Source organism: Muntiacus reevesi, chromosome 5 (genome assembly GCF_963930625.1).
Source record: "Muntiacus reevesi chromosome 5, mMunRee1.1, whole genome shotgun sequence".
Lineage (NCBI taxonomy): Eukaryota > Metazoa > Chordata > Mammalia > Artiodactyla > Cervidae > Muntiacus > Muntiacus reevesi.
In genome coordinates, this window is record NC_089253.1 from 116,388,246 (window position 1) to 116,410,907 (window position 22,662).

At 36.8% G+C, this 22,662-nt stretch overlaps 1 protein-coding gene across 2 annotated transcripts in view; it reads right to left on the bottom strand.

Annotated features, from left to right (window-relative positions):
• The window catches only part of DTL (denticleless E3 ubiquitin protein ligase homolog), a 55,146-nt gene that overhangs the window by 22,374 nt on the left and 10,110 nt on the right, over nt 1-22,662 (bottom strand). For both annotated transcript variants that reach the window (XR_010663325.1, XM_065936252.1), the window contains exons 4-11: nt 21,358-21,419; nt 21,152-21,272; nt 13,830-13,895; nt 12,357-12,469; nt 11,026-11,099; nt 8,846-8,949; nt 8,441-8,545; nt 5,111-5,223 (exon numbers count right to left, since the gene is read on the bottom strand). Coding sequence is in view for 1 of the 2 variants with exons in the window: in XM_065936252.1 (XP_065792324.1) it covers nt 5,111-5,223; nt 8,441-8,545; nt 8,846-8,949; nt 11,026-11,099; nt 12,357-12,469; nt 13,830-13,895; nt 21,152-21,272; nt 21,358-21,419 (758 nt within the window). In the remaining variant the exon portion in view is untranslated. The remainder of the gene's footprint in view (nt 1-5,110; nt 5,224-8,440; nt 8,546-8,845; nt 8,950-11,025; nt 11,100-12,356; nt 12,470-13,829; nt 13,896-21,151; nt 21,273-21,357; nt 21,420-22,662) is intronic.

Sequence of the window (22,662 nt, forward strand, 5' to 3'; positions counted from 1 at the left end):
TTCTACACGGCACTTTGGTATTTTTTTGCGAAAAACAATTTCTCTGAAATTTTATTTTCAGTTCATTTGCTTAAAGAAACTAAAGTTTCAAGTTAAGTATTGTCACATTTTAATATACAAAAGAAGAGTCACATTGTGCAGTACTACACAGGTGACTAAGAACGATATTTTCCCCCTCACTGAAGTGATATGCGTTTGATGACTGACTCATTCAAGAGCTGTCAATCCCTGTCAGAGGCCATGGGCATTAATCAGCACAACACAAAGAGTACAGACTCACATAGCTATTATTAGCATATGTACTTAAAAAGGAGAAATTATTCTCTTCTCATTTACCTGAGACTCTTAATCATTGTTCATTCATATGAAGGAGGCAGCACTCTGAGAAGAATATTTGGAAGAATGACTAAGTAACTTAATGGACTCCTCAGACTGTAGTGAAGAGATCTGACACACTGATTCATGAGGTATCCAACTCAATCATCACTACTCCTCCCCTGGGTTAAACAGCACATATGTAATGATTCAAAAAGCCAAAGAAGACAAACAGCAGAATCTGATTTGCCTTGCTGGGTTAATTAAAGTTTAACAGAAAAGGAGGCTTTTCCCTGAGCTCTAAAAGGATCTCACTGGCTGCCTACTCCTATAATCCCACAGAACTCATTCTCTCACGAGGTGGCAGATTTTAGAAAAGACTTTCAAGATAGATTCTAATGATCTCAACAGTCACAGAAATTCTCAATGGTCCCAACCTACAAAGTTTCTCTTTATCCAAGACCCAAGAAGGATGGGTAATAGCAAATTAAAAGAGGAAATCCTATGTCCTTCTGACCCTCCGGGGTAACAACATATTATTTTACTCCATGTATTTACTTGCTTCTTGCTTCTAGCTCATCATCTCACGGTACCGCCCCTTCCTCAGTTTCTGAGACATTACATATACCTAGGAGAACCTGAGTGTCTATATCGAAGATTAAAATAAATGTCAAGAAAAAAAAAATGTCAAGAAAAAAAATGCCCACCAATAGAATGTATGTACATTTCTGCATTTATCTACAGGATTTAAGAGGAAAAAAAAAAAAACCAAAAGATAGACCTGCTGGAAAAATTTTTTATAATTTGATAATAAAGCAGGAATAAAAACAGTAACAATAAAAGTCAGCATTTATTGAATGATTGCCATGAACCAGGTATCTTACATAGCATTAAAAGCGAGGGGAGGGTTCCTAAAAAGTTAAAAACATAGAATTAGTTACCATACGACCCAGCAATTCTACTCTTGGGTATACACTCCCAGGAGAATTGAAGACATATTCAAACAAAATTTGTACATGAATGTTCATAGTAGCTCTGTTCATAAAGCCAAAAAAGTGGGGACTTCTCTGGTGGCCCAGTGGTTAAGAATCCACCTTCCAATGTAGGGGACATCAGTTTCCTCCCTGGGGGGGAAACTAAGATCCCACATGCTGAAGGACAACCAAGTCCACACGCCACACTGGAGAGAAGTCTGTGGGATGCAACAAACGATCCTGCATGCTGCAACTAAGACCGGATGCAGCCAAATATATAAATAATTTTTTAAAAAAGCCAAAAAGTGGAAAAGTTTAAATGTCCACCAACTGATAAACAGACAAACAAGGTCTACAATGGAATACAATGGAATATTCCTCCATAAAGAGGAATAAAGTACTGATATAACAAAATGGATAAATTTTATGAAAGCAAAGCCAGACATAAAAGATCATGTTTATATATAATTCCATTTATAGGAAATGTTCAGAATAGGCAGATCTACAGAGACAGAATGCAGGTTAGCGGTTGCCAGAAGTTGGAGGAAGGGAGGGATGGAGTGACTCCTAAAGGTTATGGGCTTTCTTTCGGGAGTGATAAAAATGTCTGGGAATGAGATGAGATGGTTGCACAATACTGTGACTATACAAAAAAAAAAAAAAAATCACCGAACTGTACACTTTAAAATGACTACAATGGTGAATTTTACAGTATTCAAATTCTATCTCAATTTAAAAGAAAAAGTAGAGGAAAGGGCATGTTGTAGGCTGGAATGAGAGCTTATGTCCAACAAGTTTTTATGAATGTTAGTAACAAGTGTTTTCACAGTTGAGGACTATCCCAGTATGGTAAAGTATATTTGATGACTACTCCAAAGAAGATTAATTTCTTCTAATGAAATTCAGGTGACTTAAATCTTTCATTCTTATTCAAATATGTTTTTTATTTATTGTCACTTCATTATAATATTCATTATAATAATTATAATAAAAGTATTATTATAATGACATGATTTCACTTTTGAAAACCTCCCTCTATTTTTAAATAGAAAAAGAAGACTATTAAGTCCAAGAGATTTTTACATCTATGCATCCTGGGAAAGGTCAAAACACAAAAAATGTCTTCTCTTACAAATTTTAGTTGTTACAGAATAAAGGCTTAACTTAAGGCAGGAGAAATTCCTAAGGTAAAACTCTCAGAACAATGAAGGTACCTTTAGAAGCAACTGGCCCTAACCTACAGACCTCATAAACATTCTGTATACTTGAACAGGCAAAAAAGATCAGCACCTTTCCTCAAAAAACCTCCTTACTCTGCTCAGTTAGTGACCAAACCTAATCTTCATTTCTGCCATGAGATCATTTACACTTCCTAAAGTGTCAGGCTCAATGTTTCGCCAGTCAGCGGTAGAATGACGGTGCCAAATCAGTTTATTTATAACCACTTCAATACTATTCAGTGGCTCTATCAGAAATGAACCAGGGAAAGGGGGGGGCAGGGGTTAGGGTAGGACAAGGGATAGGAAATTTAATAAGAAAAAAACATAATATTAAATATTTTTATTCTTGGGCTTCAGTGTCAGAAAGCCTAACTAAATTACATCTCTTTGCTGGGCAGTAGTTAGGACTGGAAGGCCATTCATTCTCTTCTGCCTTAAGATCTAAAACTCCATTCTTTCACCCTATTTTCTTGTGCCTATGGGCTTTTTTGGCATAGGAAAATCCTTACAACCTGAGAGAATGCTGACCTAATGGCCTGACTACTCAGCTTGTGTGCAACTGGTTTTAAATTACACTATATCCCACCCTCCTTTTCTTACCATGGAAAAGAGAAATTGAGCCACCTCACCAGGCAAATTCAATTTTAGGAGCAGTAAGTTTGCCAAGATCTCAAATATCATAACCTGCACACTGAGTTATGTGTGGACAGGCAGGAGAACATCATGTCTGAACCACATCACTCAGCACCGACATGTGACCCAGCCTAGAATTCAGAAAGGGTCACCCATGTGTGTGATACCCACTGACTGGATGTTTGAAAATGAGTTACTAATGAACAGCCAAGTATTTTTACTGCTTGTCTTTACGGAGAGGAAGCATCCCTCAACCCAGATTTCCTGGAACCACAAAAAAAAAAAAAAAAGCAAGCCTTTGTACTAGAGCTAAGAGGAACTTTAGAAATTGGCAATTAAAAAAACAGAAACAAAACAAAGCCAGAAAACAAACAAAAGTACTGGCAATAAACTATACATATACACATACGCTCACACACACACATTACTATATATATAATTACAAAACTGACTTTGAAATATGATCAGTGCCTAATTGCTTTTTGCATAATCCTTTATTATGTTTTTTGGTATGTTTGAAATTTTATTTTTAAGAAAAAAAATTTAAAAGATACTGACCTTGGTAGGAATAAAATCCTCTAGCTAAGTTGGGAACCAAAGCAGAAAAAGGAATGTAGGTAAGATAGTGAGGGAAGGAAAAACCAAAAGATAATAAATATGCAGCATAAGACCAGATTATGAAACAGAAACATTAGTGCTAGTCACATAAAGTTTAAAGCTCAAGAAGAATTTTATAGACAAGTAGTTATGTAAAACTCTTATCATAAGATGAGGGTCTCAAGTCTATATTTTCTAAGAAAATTTTCATTTAAAATTCAGTAGGTGTGTGTGAAGAAAAAGAGGCAAGGTCAACAAAAAAGCATCTTGGATAGAACAATATCTCCACCCTGTGCTCATCAAGGTTATTGTTACTAAAGTTTTTGAGAAGGTAGTGTTACTTTTTTACATTTAATCATTTTTTAGTACCTCCCTCAGGACTAGTTGAAATTAAGCTGAAGAATTATGCCTCATATCTGATAGGATCTATCCCTGTCCTGCATTGAAGATATGACTTCCTGGAAGTTGGCAGGACTAAAGATGATACAACTGTCTCCTGAAAAGGGATTTAATATTGAACCTACAGGTCTATGAAGTTTCAGTTACTATGATTCTAAAATCAATAAACTTTGATCATTTATTTCACCAATGTCTATGACATTTATGAAATTATAGGGCAATCATTATTTCTAGCCCTAGGAAAACACCTCAATGCTCTTTTTCTTTGAACTCAGACATTTCTATAATTAATTATTCCACAAGAGTCATTTTCCAGTGGTTAGGAGGTGCTACTTGTATTTCAATTTTCTCTGCTTGACTTCAAATGAATAGCTTTAAATTTCTTAGCCTATAGTAGCTGCTTTAGAACCACTATTTAAAATGTAAAAACAAAAAATTATCAATTTGTGTAACAGAAACAGGGAATCTGTAAAATAAATAAATGAATAAATAATGCTATTAAAGAAATACAAAATTGACAAAGCAGCCACATCTATTTTAATAACTTGACAACTAGCCACTTACAGAGGAGTAAAAAATACAATTATTACATGAATATTTTTGAATGAGTGTTTTGTGCAAGGTTGTATGGGTGATTGGGGTGTAGGATTCTAGGATCCAAATACTGTACTATATTACTGTACCAAATTAATACAAAATTTTATGAGTCTGAAAACACAGGGCAGTAAGGCAGTACAGCATGTTTTTCCAGGAAGCAGGACAAAGTATTTAAGAGTCTTTCCAGTCTTCTGAATTCTCAACTTCCTCATAATCTGTAAATCTGCTGGAGGATGTGGATTTCGATTTCTAAGAAGTGTACTGTGAAAGTGTGATATATTGTCACAGTCAGAGTGAAGTTTTGGCTGTATTAAGAGGCAAAAAGCAATTTTTACCAAACAGCTGATATAGAAACGCTGAAGTCTGGTAACTTACCTTCCAGATGTAGGCAGCTTCATCACTTGAGCCACTGACTAAAAACTGGTCATCTGGACTAATACTGGATTTAACATAAAAGGTAGAGTTCTGATGTCCATTGAAGACAGCCACTGTCAGAAGGAAAAAAATCAAATTATTGGTTCTTTTTATTTCCAGTTTTCAAATAAATGCAGATAGTATACATATCCTAATAAGTTTTACTAATGTGTTGACTAATGAAGCAGATGGTCAAGCAAGTCAGCAAATAAAAAAGAACTGGACACTGGCAGAAAAAGAAAGGAAATCCTAGGAAGGCTTTATATTAGACCCAATCTCATGATCTAAGCCCAAATACTTGGTATGGAGTTAGCTAGAGAAGAAAGTGACAAAAAATATTCTTAAAGGAAGAACAGAGTCGGTGTCTAATCCTTCAGTAAAAATGTCTTTGTTAGACCCTCTCTTTTCACCCCAGGCTAGGTTTTTTTTCCATTGCATTAAACATTGGTCTTTCCTCCTCTTAAACTTCAAATCTCTTAAGGATATATTTCACAAATATCTTTTTCTTTCCTCACTAGACTTCAGACTTCATAATGCTTTGAACAGAGGAAATCTTCAAACATTTGTTGTATGAATGGGTAAAAAATCAGTGAAAGGAGAGTTAAGATTTACGGATAGTCTACCTGAGACACGGTAACCTTTAAACTCGACTTTAGGTAGGCTGAAGAGTAGACGTGGCCAATGAGGTAAACTATATGTGCATACGTAAGATACCCCAGCTAGGTTAGGGTAGACCTCTCAATATCCAGTCTACCATTCTGTGCTTCATATGTTAATTTCATCCTAAGGAGACCAAAACCTGAGGCCTCAGGCATCAGAACTCTACCAGGAAATAAAAGAAAAAATATCTCGGTCATTGGAAAATTTAAGGATACATTCAGGAAGGAAAAAATACTCCACTGCAATCTTCTAATGAAGGGGGAAGAAAGAATTATTATTGTAAGGACTGATGCTGAAGCTGAAACTCCAATATTTTAGCCACCTGATGTGAAGAGATGACTCATTTTAGCCACCTGATGTTGGGAAAGATTGAAGGCAGGAGGAGAAGGGGACGACAGAGGATGAGATGGTTAGATGTCATCACTGACTCAATGACGTGAGTCTGGGTAAGTTCTGGGAGTTGGTGATGGACAGGGAGGCCTGGCGTGCTGCGGTTCAAGGAGTCACAAAAGAGTAGGACACAACTGAGTGACTGAACTGAATTAACAGCTTCGATAAGTACTCACAAAAATCTCCTCCTTTTGCTAGAATAAAAAATTAGATTAAAAAAACAAAGTTTGTATTTAAAGCTCTTCAAGAAAAACCCTGCATGTCAAATACACTGTCACATCAAATACTGCAACTGTTAAAGTTAAGCAAGACATGAATCAATTCAGATACACGTATAATAGAGTTACTATGACAGATAAATCCTCACAAAATAAACAGGATCCTTTATTCTGAATATAATTCCAAAACTAAAATTGTTCATCTTTCTTAGCTCTTGGCCATGAATGAAAAACTATAGACCGAATTTTCCACTAAACTCTTAAGTATTTATTGCCCTCTGCTGGTCTAAGAAAGCCAACATAAAATTCATAGCTTCTACCCATGTGAAAAAAATCCTTCTAAACATATACTGGCTTTAATTAGTTTAATTGTTGACAATTTGGGCTCTTAAAATGCTTCATTAAGATGCTTCAGAGTAGTCCTTATAAACATCACTTCGTATAATAAAATGCTGTGAATTAAAGGTATAGAAGATCAAGTACTGAGTTCAGGACCTTAAGTTTTGAAAAAGACAAGCAATTACTAGATCTCTATTTCTCTCTCACACACACATCTGTCGATTTCTGAGGAACATATGTTATTTGCCAACCTATATCTATAAATGAGAGCCAATCAAACAATTTCAGGAGCACAGAGAAAAGGTTACTTAATTATTAGTTAAGTGGCTTTGGGCATATTTGTTTGATGGCAGAAGAACAACTAAATTTAAGGCCCCTTTTGGTGTCACACATAACAAAATGATATAGAAAAAGCTCTTGGACATCTGGTAATATAATTAGGCTTTCACCTTCTAGGGAAAAATTTTGAAGAGTTTGTTTTATATGACTAAATAAATCAGGAGTTGTTCAGGTTCTAATTTCAATCAAGGAGACAGCAAGCAAAGTTATAAAACCTCTTTCCTTTTCCAAACATTCTTACTCTTGTTTAGACAACATCAGACCTAACGCAGGGCATTAAAAATGCCACGTATGATACTGTCATAGGTATTAAAGTCCTAATAATGGCTTGGGGTCAGTCTTAGGAAACTTCTGTAAATACCCAGCTAAATTCTGCACTATTTCAAGATTTCTTTTTTATCAATGCATCTTACTTTAGTGGGAACTGGGTAGCTCTAGGGATTGGTGATTGAATTCAAAGTCTTTTTCTGACAGTTATACATGAGAAATAGGTAGGTTACAAGCATGTAGCTTGCTTAAACAATTGATAATGTCCTTAAAACGATGTAACTCTAACCCTCTTGAGAGTATGCTTGAGAAACTAATTTTTTTAAATGTCATTTATTAGCTTTATATATTCCACTTATAAATATATGTAATATATATAAATATAAAATATATAAGCTTTTTATAGTCCACTTATAAACTATATATTCCACTTATAATTTTCTTAAAGGAAAAAAACAGTGAGATTAGAGAAAACATCCAGAAATAAAATAGCCTCTGTCCAACAGTAAGGAGAAGGCTGAGGTAGGTAGGAACTATTTTGAGGGCTTAAAACTAAGCCCTCTGGGATTCCCCTGGTAGTCCAGTGGCTAAAGACTCTGTGCTCTCAATGCAGGGGCCCTGGGTTCGATCCCTGGTCAGGAAACTAGATCCCATATGCCTCAACTAAGGCCCAGCGCAGCCAAATAAATAAATGTGAACTTTAAAAAAAAAAAACCAAACAAAAAAAAACTAAGCCCTCTAATTTTAACAAATAAGCCACATACAGGACAAAAGCTGAACAGAACATCCTTCTCTATCCCACAAATATTGAAATAATCCTAAGTATACCTAAAGGGGCATAATTTTGGGAAAGACTTGCGATTAAAATTAAGCCACCACAGGGAGCAGGATTCTCTTCACTTGTGAAATCATCACAAGGTTAGTACATCTATGAATCACTGGAGCTAATCAAAGACCCCAAAGCCCCTATATGTCTTCATAAATTCAGTACAGAAAAAACAAACAACATTAAATTATCATTAATGAAAAAAAATCCATATTATTTTCCAGGAAAGAATCTGAATGACTAAGATCCTACCTGGAGAAGTCTTTAATCCAGTCATATTGAACATGTAGATGTTGTCATCTGTGCAGTTAGCAAATAAAGTGGAGCCAGTAGAATCCAAAATCAGACTTGAGTATCCTGGAAAAACGAATATGAGTTAGCCAAGTGCTGATGACAGAGCACTGGAGGTGAAAATGATCTTTTTAGATCATTTCATAAGAAGTATCATCAGAATTCTTATTCCCCCAAATTTCTACAAACTAAAATTATTCTTCTGAGTTTTTTAACTTCAAGAAGATACTTTCATATACTAGTTTCTCAAGTCATCTGAGAATAACAGTTGTTGAAAATTAGCTTGATATTTATTTTAAATTTTTGACAAAACTTACATATCCAAAAAAGCCCTACAAAAGAGTCCTACAGAATACAAAGGCTTACCTAGTTTTCGAGTGCTGCTACCTGGGTATAGGAAAGACTTGGATGCTATGGGTTCCTGTCGATAAGCAGTATAATTCTTACGTAAATCCCATATTTTGATTATGCTAAAAATCAAGGTGAAGAAATAGTTATTTTGTAGTCCTTTTCCAACACCAATCAGTTTCAACTACGTTTGAATGTGAAATGACTTTAATCTAATTCCTCTGGCACATCAACCAGCTACAGTGAGGATATTTCATTGGGAAACAGATTGAACTATCTCATACTCTTGTCTCCAATGTCAGGCTAACAAATCTAGCAGAACGGAAACAGATGTGTTCTGACCCACAGATGGGTTGCCCTGAGTTTACTTCAAGAGAGCGGAAAAGGAAGATGAAGGTTGAGTGCTGATAGTCATTGTTTCATTGTTTTCAGGAAAAAAAAAAACCAACACTTCCTAAGCCTTTAACATTCCGCATGTAAACTTTGACATCATTAAGTACAAAACTGTGTCCCTACGGTTGTCTCTCTATACATTAACTCTTTAAGAAATCTAGTCTAAACAATTTTTCCTGTGAAATAGAATATTTTTACGTTTCAACTATTGGGATAATTTTCCTAATTTTCAAAATCTACTTTGTAGACAACTTGAAAACACAAGCTTGGTTATAAAAGGGCAGTATTCCTTGGAAAGAAAGCTTTCACAAAGAAAGCCATTTGCAAATATAACTAATAACCTTTAGATAATCCTTCATTTGTGCCTGAGAATTTGGTCCACAGAAAGAGTTTTAGTGTTTAGAGAACACAACAGAAATCTTAAGTTTATTAAGCCATCATATTTTTAAATTAAACTTTTTGAAGGGAGGGATATCTTGGGAGATATAATGGGCAAAAAGCGGGCAAAGAAGATTTTAAAAAGAAAGAGTTCCTATACTCAATGAACTTAAATTCCAACAAAGTAAAAAATCAATTAGTATCACAAACTCATATGGAAGCCAAAAATTTAGACCAATCATGAATGGAAAGTATGTGAAAGTCCTTAGGCCTTAACATGAATCTAGTTAGAGTACTCCCTGAAATGCCAACTACATGCTCAGAATCAGGTTCCGTCTTTTAGGATACTAAGAAAGCTGAGTGCAGAAGAATTGATGCTTTTGAACTGTGGTACTGGAGAAGACTCTCGAGAGTCCCTTGGACTGCAAGGAGATCCAACAAGTCCATCCTAAAGGAGATCAGTCCTGGGTGTTCATTGGAAGGACTGATGTTGAAGCTGAAACTCCAATAATTTGGCCACCTGATGCGAAGAACTGACTCATTGGAAAAGACCCTGATGCTGGGAAAGATTGAGGGCAAGAGGAGAAGGGGACAACAGAGGATGAGATGATTGGATGGCATCACTGACTCAATGGACATGGGCTTGGATGGACTCTGGGAGTTGGTGATGGACAGGGAGGCCTGGCGTGCTGAGGTTCATGGGGTTGCAAAGAGTCAGACACGACTGAGTGACTGAACTGAACTGAAACTAGAGAAGATAAAACCCAAAATATAGGCATATCTCGTTTCACTGTGCTTTGCAGACATTCCATTTTTTCACAAATTGAAGGTTGTGGGAAGTCTACAGGTGCATTTTCCCACCAGCATCTTCTCATTTCACGTCTCTATGTCACATTTTGGTAGTTCTCCTAATGCTTCAATTTTTCATCATTATTATTTTTGCTATAGTGATCTGTGATCAGTGATCTTTGATGTTATTATTGTAATTGTTTTGGCATTTTCCAGCAATAAAATACTTTTAAATTAAGATCTGTACATTGACTTTTTTAGACACAATGCTATCTTACACACAATAGACTACAGTATAATATAAACATCTTTTATATACAATGGGAAACCATTGATTAAATTATGTGGCACACACAAGCAAGTTACTCATCAAGCTTCTCTGTAACAGCAGCAGCAGCAGGTGCCAATGCTGCTCCTACATGCTAGACAATGTGCTGTGACAATTATTTAATTATTTGAGCAAGAGTCCTAATAACTAGATATTTTCCAGTGTGATCTAGAGTTCTTTTTCTCAGCTGAGTACTATGTTGAAAGTTAAAAGCACACACATTCAGTTATAATGGGACTAAATGACTTCTCCATCACAGTTCAGGAAAGACAGCTCATCAAAAGAACCAAGAAATAAAGACTCTTCTTACCCATCCACGGCTCCTGCTGAGACTAATGTGTTCTCATCTTGAAAGAGGACCACAGTAACACTCTGCTGGAAATCCTAATAGCACAAGGAAGAAAAAAAAAAGAAGAAAATCCTACTTGGGGTGTAACAATCTTCACTATTAAGAGACCAAGACACTAAAATGATGTCTTTATCCCCTAAATTGAACTAGACTAAATCTTTCCCCTCCAATCCCAGTCAAACATATACTGCAGATCAACAAGTAATTTTAGCAAGAAAATGACCGAAACATCAATTTATATCATACTATGAACACTTTGACTTGCATTCAAGAAAAAAAAACTGGTGATTAACACAATATTTTAGTACCTAAATCTACTAGCTATATTTAAAATCATTCCTACTGTGTATCCTTAGGAAACTCATTTAACTTGTGCATGTTTCATCTATAAAATGCTGACATCTTTCCAGGTTATCATATAGGAGTGTCTTAAGAATTATAGATAAAAGATGCTCTGAAAAATCTAAAGGAGCTAGTGGAGTTTACCTCCTAATCTATGTTAAGTTTTCTCGGCCCCAGAATCTGATGAAACGTATGAAAAGTTACTCATTTTAACTTCATCTGGCCTCCAAAGACTATATACTAACCCTGTCAGTTTCCATTCAGGCCAATGTAATTTAAGTCCTAATGTTTTAGCAACCACACATCCCCAAAATATTAACTTAGACCCTATAGACCAGGAATACTGGAAAAATAAATTAAGAAACACTGATAATTTTTTTTTAAAAGAAAATAGCTATATTATGGGCACTGTTTGAACTTTGACTGTAAAATACTAAACAGGTACTTATATTTTTCCCAATGTTTTTCAAAATATTTTGAAATCTTTTGCCAAGTATTTTTTTTTTTAAACAACATAAAAAACTCACATCTGTTCTGCAGTTTGTATTATGAAGACAACAGGGATTCCTTTGTCTTACAGAATATGGTACCGTGGTACTTAATATGCTTTTTAAACCACACGTCTCCCTCTCCTAATGAGTTATTCTACTGTAGATGATGTGCATGCATGGAGGTCTCTAGGGATGAGTTTCAGGAAATTGAATTTTTAACATATTTCCCAAGTGACTCCGCTGCACCCTAGAGTCTGAGAATCAGTACTGTAGGTACTGAACGAGAATTAAAGAACAAACTACTAACATCAAGAGGAAATAAAGGCTTCCACTCACTAGCTGAATCACTCTCATTTTATGCCCAACAAATTCCCCAAAATGAGACTCTTACGATGCTGTCAAGATGTACACATGTACATGTACACATGTGTACACATGTACACAGCTATAAAACCTTACCACAGAAGGAGCAAGCCCTTTGGAATTCTGTTTCTTCTTAGGTTTTGAAGGGGTTTGCTTGTCTAAGGTATTATGAGCTCCACTGATTTGGTTCACTTGCCTGTAAAATCCATCTGAAAAATATTTTTTTCAGAACATAATTGGTTTAGGTTTCAGAAATTTATTCCTATGCTGACTATAACATTTATATATAAGATCTCAAAATTATATTGTTTTAAATTAGTAAAAAATTAGAAGCCAGCAGGGTCACTATACTATAATCTCATGTGAGATTATAATATATAAAAGGAAATAAGCACATGGATATTTATAGCAGCTTTATTCTTAACTGCCCAAATCTGGAAGCAACCAAGATGTCCTTCAGTAGGCGAATGTATGAATAAAAGTGTGGTATAAGTAGACAACGATATATCATTCTATACTAAAAAAAAGAAAATGAGCTACCAAGTCATGAACAGACCTTAAATATATTTTACTAGGTAAGAGAAGGTAATCTGAAAAGGCTATATATACTCTAGGGTTCCAATCATATGACCTTCTGATAAAGGCAACACCATGGAGATGGTATAAAAGATCAGTGATAGCCAGGGTTTAAGAGGGAGGGTATGATGACTAGGTGGAGCACAGAGGATTTTTAGGGCAGAGAAAGTACTCTGTATGATACTGTAATGGCAGACACATGCCAGTTATACATTTGTCAAAACTAACAGCATGTATAATACCAACAGTGAACCATAATGTTAAGTAAGTACATATGGACACTGGGTGAAAATGGTGTATCAGTGTAGGTTCACCAGTGGTAACACATGTCCAACTCTGGTGCACGATGTTGAGAGTGGGAGATACTGTGAGGACAGGGGGTATATCCACAGAGAACTCTGCACATTCTGCTCAATTTTGCTGTGCATCTAAAGCTGCTTTAAAAAAGTCTAAAAAAAAAACTCTAAAAAAGTGCAAATAATTTTTTAAAAAAATGATATAAGCAGGAAGACAATCATTTGTTGTTGTTCAGTTGCTAAGGCATGTCTGACTCTTTTGCGACTCCATGTACTCTAGCCCATCAGGCTTCTCTATCCATGGGCTTTCCCAGATAAAATACTTGAGTTGGTTGCCATTTCTTTCTCTGATATGATCACTGCTTTCTGTTTAATGGCATCAGGGGGCAATGTGAATATAATTTAATTTAATTTAATCAAATTCTTTAAAGTCCTCAAATTTTTAAAATTAAAATGAAAGATCATGTACTAATAATTGCAATTGCATTAATAATTTAGATAAATGACATTATAGTTCATAAAGTAAATATGGAGGGTAATACTTGAAGAGATAACTAAAAACCTGAGAACCAGAGAAGAATTAGGGATTATGAACCTGTGCCCCCTGGTGGTAGACATGTGAAATCATCAATTCTTTCATTCAAAATTATTATGGAGCAATACCACATTTGTCAAAATTAAAGTGGAACTAGATTACCTTTTTTGTTGCACCTGGTATCCCAGACCATAATGTTGCCATCTCTACCGCCTGTACAGAAGACAGCTGTAGACACATACATAGTTTATCAAGAAGTTAAAGCCAGTCAATGACACATGTATTTCAATTTATTAATAAGGTTCCAAGGGTATCTATTATATGCTAGGTACTGTAATTGGCACTGGAGACTAAAAATGATAAAATATATAGCTCAACACAAGTAAGAGAAAACAAAGCTGTGAAGGGAAAGTATTAGAACTCAAAATGCTTACATTGAGCAAAAACTTGATAGAATAAACCTCTGTAAGTTTTCCTAAAACCACATGAAATACTATATTATATACTAAAGTTGTAGTAAGAATAATGATAAATAAGCAATAACCAAAATATACTGAGTCCTTACTAAGTTCTAGACACTATCCTTTTTTTAATAGATGATCCTTTTTAAAAAACACCTCAGTGAGAATTATTACCCCCATTTTATAGATGAGCAAATTAAGGCATAGGAAGGATAAGTAACTTGCAAAGATTATTTTTGGCGGTATATATCTGCAGCCCACACTCCGAAATTCCAAGCTGTATTCTCAGTATAAAATTATAAACTAGATCAATATAAAATTTGTGAAAGGAGTTGCCTTTGGGGATGGAAAAAGGGCAGTGACATTGGAGGAAGAAACACAGGAGGAACTCCAATTTACCTGTCATGCTTTCCTCTTTAAAATTAAACCAAAAAAATTATGCTTCCTGTATGAGTGAGCACTTATCAAGTTAATCCACCTGCATTAATTGGCAGCTAATGTAGACTGATTAATTTGGTAAGTGCTCAGGTCAAAATACAAAAACTACTTGAGGGCCCTACAGACACTGAACAAAAACACACAATTTTTGGAAGGAAGTCAACCACTGAAGCAAGCGACTGGCCTACAGTAAGTTACTAGTTTTTTGTGGTTTTACCTTGAGGGCAGCCAGAATTGTACCATCAGGACCAGGCAGCTAAAGTGCCAATAGAAAGACCACCTTTTGAGCTAGAGTAATTAGGAAAAGGAGAGTGGGGCAACGCGAGCTGTAAGCAGCAGCAGGGAACCCTGGAGAGGGCAGAGAATGGGAAACCCTAATACTGTGTTTATACTTAGTGCACGTCTCTGGCTGACTCCTGAACCGTGTACGCATGAGCAGTAAGAACTGAACTGAGATCTGATCTTCTGAACTAACTGCTTTCCTACAGGTTTGACCATGCGGTTTGAAATCAATCAATCAATTCAGTTGCCCAGTCGTGTCCGACTCTTTGCAACCCCAGGCCTCCCTGTCCGTCACCAACTCCCAGAGTCCACCCAAGCCCATGTCCATTGAGTCGATGATGCCATCCAGCCATCTCATCCTCTGTTGTCCCCTTCTCCTCTTGCCCTCAATCTTTCGCAGCATCAGGGTCTTTCCCAATGAGTCAGCTCTTCACATCAAGTGGCCAAATTATTGGAGTTTCAGCTTCAACATCAGTCCTTCCAATGAACACCCAGGACTGATCTCCTTTAGGATGGATTGGTTGGATCTCCTTGCAGTCCAAGGGACTCTCAAGAGTCTTCTCCAACATCACAGTTCAAAAGCATCAATTCTTCGGCGCTCAGCTCTCTTTATAGTCCAACTCTCACATCTGTACATGACCACTGGAAATACCATAGCCTTGACTATATGGACCTTTGTTGACAAAGTAATGTCTCTGCTTTTTAACATGCTGTCTAGGTTGGTCATAACTTTCCTTCCAAGGAGTAAGCGTCTTTTAATTTCATGGCTGCAATCACCATCTGCAGTGATTTTGGAGCCCCCAAAAGTAAAGTCAGCCACTGTTTCCCCATCTATTTCCCATGAAGTGATGGGACCAGATGCCATGATCTTAGTTTTCTGAATGTTGAGCTTTAAGCAAACTTTTTCACTCTCCTCTTTCATTTTCATCAAGAGGCTCTGTAGTTCTTTGCTTTCTGCCATAAGGGTGGTATCATCTGCATATGTGAGGTTATTGACATTTCTCTCAGCAATCTCAAATCCAGCTTGTGCTTCATCCAGTTCAGCATTTCTCATGATATACTCTGCATATAAATTAAACAAGCAGGGTGACAATATGCAGCCTTGACATACTACTTTCCCTATTTGGAACCAGTCTGTTGTTCCATATCCAGTTCTAACTGTTGCTTCTTGACCTGCATACAGATTTCTCAAGAGGCAGGTCAGGTGGCCTGGTATTCCCATCTCTTGAAGAATTTTCCACAGTCTGTTGTGATCCAGACAGTCAAGGCTTTGGCACAGTCAATAAAGCAGAAATACATGTTTTTCTGGAACTCCCTTGCTTTTTCGATGATCCAGCAGATGTTGGCAACTTGATCTTTGGTTCCTCTGCCTTTTCTAAAACCAGCTTGAGCATCTAGAAGTTCACGGTTCATGTACTGCTGAAGTCTGGCTTGGAGAATTTTAAGCATCACTTTACTAGTGTGTGATATGAGTGCAATTGTGCACCAACTCTTTTCTGAGCAACATAACAGAATCCAGAGTCCAACATACCATTCCCAAAGCCCAGGGTACAATCTTAAACTATTTGCCATATAAAGAGCCAGGAAAATGAGTCCTTCTCAAGAGAAATCAACAGAGGTCTACCTCAAAACGATCCAGATATTGATTTATTAGGTCTGGTTGTAAAATAGATATAACTACGTCAAGTGAAATAAAGAGACAATCAATGAAAAAGATGAGAAATCTCAGCAGAGAAACAAATAGAACTTACCAAAAACAAATGGAGATTTTAGAACCACCACCCACAACTTCTGAAATGATAAAATTCAATGGATAGGCCTAAGAGTAGAATGGAGGGAACAGAGGAAAAAGTCTATGAATTTGAAGATAAATCAACAGAAATCATTCCATCCGAGGAAGAGAGAAAACTAAGATTGAACATTATGCTAAGTGACAGAAGCCAACAACGTATTGTACGGTTCCATTTACATGAAGGTGTAATAGGCAAATCTATAGAGACAGAAAGAAAGTAGAGACAGAAAGAAAGTAGGCTGTGTAAGGCTGGGGAAGATGGAAAGTACTGTTAATGGTTCTGTTCTCTTTTTGGGCTGATGAAACTGTTCTAAACTTGGACTGTGGTGATGACTGAACTCTATAAAAAAATTTAAAAATCACTGAAACATACACATTAAATGGGTGAATTTTATGGTATGTTAATTATATCTCATTTAAGAAAATTGAAAAAGATGAATAAAGCTTCAAGGATTCATGGGCAATTTCAAAAAGTCTAGTACATGAGTAATTGTGGAGTTCTAGGACAGAAAACAGGGCAAAAAAAATTTCAAAAAATAAATGGCAGAAAACTTCCCAGATTGGGGTAAATCATGAGTTCAGTTTCAGATATGCTGAACTTGAAGTCCTAGCAGAAAAGTTAAAGTTGGAAATATAATCTGGTTCAGTGTAAGTAGAGCAAAAAACAAAACTGCAATGGATGAGACTGTCCAGGGAGAAGGTACAGACTGAAAGGAGCCATGCCAACACTTCAAGTTAGGTAAAGAAGCAGAAGTTCACAAAAGTAACTATGATGCAACACACAGAAATACTGAGAACCAGAGGCAGTGATATCACACGTTCCAAGGAAGAAAAAAATTTTCATGAGGTTTAAAATAAAAGGCCAAATGTATCAAATATTGACCAAGTACAAAGCAGGCTGATTTCAGGAAGAGAGCTGGGAATGGAAAACAGAACCAAACTGAACTAAATTGAGATGAAGACATTTAACCCAATTTTGATTACTCTTAAGAAACTTAGAAAAGACAAGGAAATAAGAAAGGGTGATACCATACACAAAAATAAACTCAAAATGGATTAAAGATCTAAATGTAAGAACAGAAACTATAAAACTCCTAGAGGAGAACATAGGCAAAACACTCTCCAACATGAATCACAGCAGGATCCTCTATGACCCACCTCCCAGAATATTGGAAATAAAAGCAAAAATAAACAAATGGGACCTAATGAAAATTAAAAGCTTTTGCACAACAAAGGAAACTATAAGTAAGGTGAAAAGACAGCCCTCAGATTGGGAGAAAATAATAGCAAATGAAGCAACAGACAAAGGATTAATCTCAAAAATATACAAGCAACTCCTGAAGCTCAATTCCAGAAAAATAAATGACCCAATCCAAAAATGGGCCAAAGAACTAAACAGACATTTCTCCAAAGAAGACATACAGATGGCTAACAAACACATGAAAAGATGCTCCACATCACTCATTATCAGAGAAATGCAAATCAAAACCACAATGAGGTACCATTACACACCAGTCAGGATGGCTGCTATCCAAAAGTCTACAAGCAATAAATGCTGGAGTGTGTGGAGAAAAGGGAACCCTCTTACACTGTTGGTGGGAATGCAAACTAGTACAGTCACTATGGAGAACAGTGTGGAGATTTCTTAAAAAACTGGAAATAGAACTGCCATATGACCCAGCAATACCACTTCTGGGCATACACACTGAGGAAACCAGATCCGAAAGAGACACGTGTACCCTAATGTTCATCGCAGCGGTGTTTATAATAGCCAGGACATGGAAGCAACCTAGATGCCCATCAGCAGATGAATGGATAAAGAAGCTGTGGTACATATACACCGTGGAATATTACTCAGCCGTTAAAAAGAATTCATTTGAATCTGTTCTAATGAGATGGATGAAACTGGAGCCCATTATACAGAGTGAAATAAGCCAGAAAGATAAAGAACATTACAGCATACTAACACATATATATGGAATTTAGAAAGATAGTAATGATAACCCTATATGCAAAACAGGAAAAGAGACCCAGATGTATAGAACAGACTTTTGGACTCTGTGGGAGAAGGCGAGGGTGGGATGTTTCGAGAGAACAGCATCAAAACATGTATATTATCTATAGTGAAACAGATCACCAGCCCAGGCTGGATGCATGAGACAAGTGCTCGGGCCTGGTGCACTGGGAAGACCCAGAGGAATCGGGTGGAGAGGGAGGTGGGAGGGGGGGATTGGGATGGGGAATACATGTAACTCCATGGCTGATTCATGTCAATGTATGACAAAACTCACTTCAATATTGTAAAGTAATTAGCCTCCAACTAATAAAAATAAATGAAAAAAAAAAAAAAAAAAAGAAAGGGTGATAGCTAAAGGAGAATTCAAGGTTAAGATGTTCTTTTAGGGACAGGCCACAGATATGCTTGCACTTTTCCTAGGAAGAGCCAAGAAAAGGAAAGCTGTGGCGACATAAGTGATGGTATAAGATCTTGGGGGAGGATCAAGAATGCTTCTCAACATTAGCAGCAGGCTGGAATCCCTTGAGGAATTTTAACAAAATAGATGCCTGGTCCACCTCCGAGATTCACACTTAATTGGTATTTTAAAAAAGCTCCCTAATGTGTGTAACTGAGTCATACTGCTATACAGCAGAAATTAACGTAACATTGTAAACTTCAATAAAAAAACAAACCAAAAACCTTTCCAGGTGACTAATGAGTCAGGGTTGAGATCAAGTACCCTAGGAAGAAAGACTGGTCTTAAATTGGAGAATGAAGAATGAGAAAGAAGGTACAAATTCAAAGATAATGTAGGAGGGGTAATAGAAATATATTTATAATTACTTTTAATTATCCACTAGTAGTTCTAGCACCCCTTGGACCACATAAAAAACACATCTGGGAGTAACTGACTCCCATTTCAATTAGAAATGAAAACATTTTCAGGTTTTAAGGTGGTAGATACTTAGAGAAGACAAATTACACTAGTATTAATATAACTATGTCCTAACAGGTTATTTGTATCCTGCTTATGTAGGGCATGATTGGAGAAGGAAATGGCAACCCACTCCAGTATTCTTGCCTGGAAAACCCCATGGACTGAGGATCCTGGTAGGCTACAGTCCATGGGGTTGCAAAGAGTTGGACACGACTGAGCAACTCCACTTCACTTCACATAGGGCTGAAAGAACTTGATCATGATCTTTTCTACCATGTTGACTACAACCCCTCAAAAACCAAGAAAATCCACCAAGCATTTACATGCTCCTCAGTTTTGCTTTTTTCATTTGTTGCTGTTGTTTTGTGCATGCACATCACACCTCATTTTTATGCTCATGAGGAGATCAAACCATTCAATCCTAAAGGAAATCAACCTTGAAAATTCAGTGGAAGGACAATGCTGAAAGCAATACTTTGGCCACCTTATGTGAAGAGCCAACTCATTGGAAAAAACCCTGATGTTGGGAAAGACTGAGGGCAAGAGAAGCGGGCGACAGGGGATGAGATGGTTGGATGGCATCACTGACTCAGTGGACATGGGTTTGGGTGGACTCCGGGAGTTGGTGATGGACAGGGAGGCCTGGCGTGCTGCGGTTCACGGGGCCGCAAAGAGTTGGACACAACTGAGCGACTAAACTGAACTGAAACAAATTTACCTTAAGAAATAATACATTTTCACGACCTTAAATTATTTTCATAAACTCAGAATGAACTCTGACACAAGTGTAGTAAACTAGAACACAAGCATATCTAACTTTACAAAATAGATGTGCTAGGGAAAAGTTATGCAGATATAAAAACTATGTCATGTATTTCCTCTTCATGGGTCCAGTCTCAATAGCAACCAACTGATTTTTTTTTTAAAGTTCAAACCAGTTCCACAACTTGGTTTAGTACCCCTGAATGCTCAGGTGAAATATTCCTTTAAAAAACAGAATAATTTTTAATGATAAAGGAGACTAAAATGTTTATTTCTATTATTATGAGACTAAAGTAGTCAGATGGATCACATCAGCCACTTCTTTGAGGGGAATGTTTGTTGTCTCACTCTCATTTAGTGAGAAACAAAGGAGAAAAAACAGGAAAACAGCAATTAAGAGCTAATTCAGACACCCCTGCTAAGTTTCTCCCTAGCTACTATAGTACTATTCTGTATTACAGCTCTCCTTAAACCTTCCTTCCCCATTATAATAGTTAAATAAATTTAGAAAGATTAATTTTGAGTAATAGGTGAAAACGGAGGTATTGTGGCTATTTGTGAATTTTTATCTCATCTGTAAGATTATAGAAAAAAATTATCTGAAGATGCTTGACTTTTAGGGACAAGTTAAAGGCAATATCCATTAGAATAGGACTAAAATCCAACTCGATTTCATTGAGGTTTTCAGGTCATCTTAAGAATCTCCATCATCTATGTAGGGAAGGGTGCAAATCTGACAGGTACAAAAAATGCAGCTTATTACTTCACCATGAAAGAGGTTAAGTACATGAAAGAGGATAAGCACATACTTACCTTTCTCAAACTTAGAAAAGGCAACTGACTTGAGGCTACACTGATGACCTTTGCAAGTTCCAATCAGCTCGCCAGCATTTACATCCCAAAATTTGGCTGTCTGATCACCTGCTGCTGTAACCTTTCAAAAATAAGGTATCATGACTTAATAAAACAACCCATTACCAGTGTTTACTCAGATTCCCCCCAAAATGAAAGTCACTTACAAGCTTAAATTCACCAGGGACCCAGGCCAGGTCAAAGACAGCATTCCAGTGAGCCATCCACTCTAAACGAAGAAAATGGTGAATGTGAAATGTCTAACTGTATTCTGTGGTAGCCATACCAACAATTTAAATGGCTTAAAAACTGTAGTAAAAAGACCAGTGGTCAGTACAGTAAGGTCTATGAGCCAAAGAGAATTTGTGGATTCACACTTTATGCATTCCCTTCACTATCTCATAAAACTACCATTTGATATCAAATTGCTTTCCATGAGGCGATATATTCTCTAAAACAGAGTATTTGTGAAACATTCTAAAAAATTTTCATCATGCTCTCTGAAAGGAGTCTAAACTACTTTATAGACATTCAAAGTATAACATTCAAAGCTCTGCTCACGTTGGCCCTATCTCTCACTGTTCTCTATGTACCTTATTCCAATCAAACTGCATCACTCCCTCTATCCACATCACTTCTGACACTTCCTATCTTGAGGCCTTTGCGAATGCTTTTCCCTCTACTTGGAGTGTCCAGTTCCACCTCCACTGGTGTAAAATACCACAGTCCACCTTAAATGTCCCATCCTTCATGAAAAATTTCCCTCACCTACTTTACTAGATGAGAGCTTTCTGTGACCCTTGTGGTGTTTTCTTTGTGTTTCATCTACATCTAAAGCCTTTTTTCTTTTTTGAGTTTTTCTTCAACACCTGACTTTGTTGTTATTGCTGTTCAGTTACTATGTCATGTCTGACTCTGCAACCCCAGGGACTGTAGCATGCCAGGCTCCTCTGTTTTCCACTATTTCCCGGAGTTTCCATGCTCAAATTCATGTCCATTCATTCAGTGATGCTATCTAACTATTTCATCCTCTGCCACCCTCTTCTCCTATTGCTCTCAATCTTTCCTATCATCAGGGTCTTTTCCAATGAGTTGGCTTTTTGCATCAGGTGGCCAAAGGACTGAAGTTTCAGTTTTAGCAACAGTCCTTCCAATGAATATTCAGGGTTGATTTTCTTCAGGACTGGTTTCATCTCCCTGTAGTCCAAGGGACTCTCAAGAGTCTTCTCCAGCACCACAATCTGAAAGCACCAGTTCTTTGGCTCAGCTTTCTTTATGGTCCAACTCTCACATCCATACATGACTACTGGTAAAACCATAGCTTTGATTATATGGACGTTTGTCAGCAAAGTGATGTCTCTGCTTTTTAATATGCTATCTAGCATGGTCACAGCTTTCCTTCCAAGGAACAAGCATCTTTTAATTTCATGGCTGCAGTCACTGTCCTCAGTGATTCTGAATCCAAGGAAAGA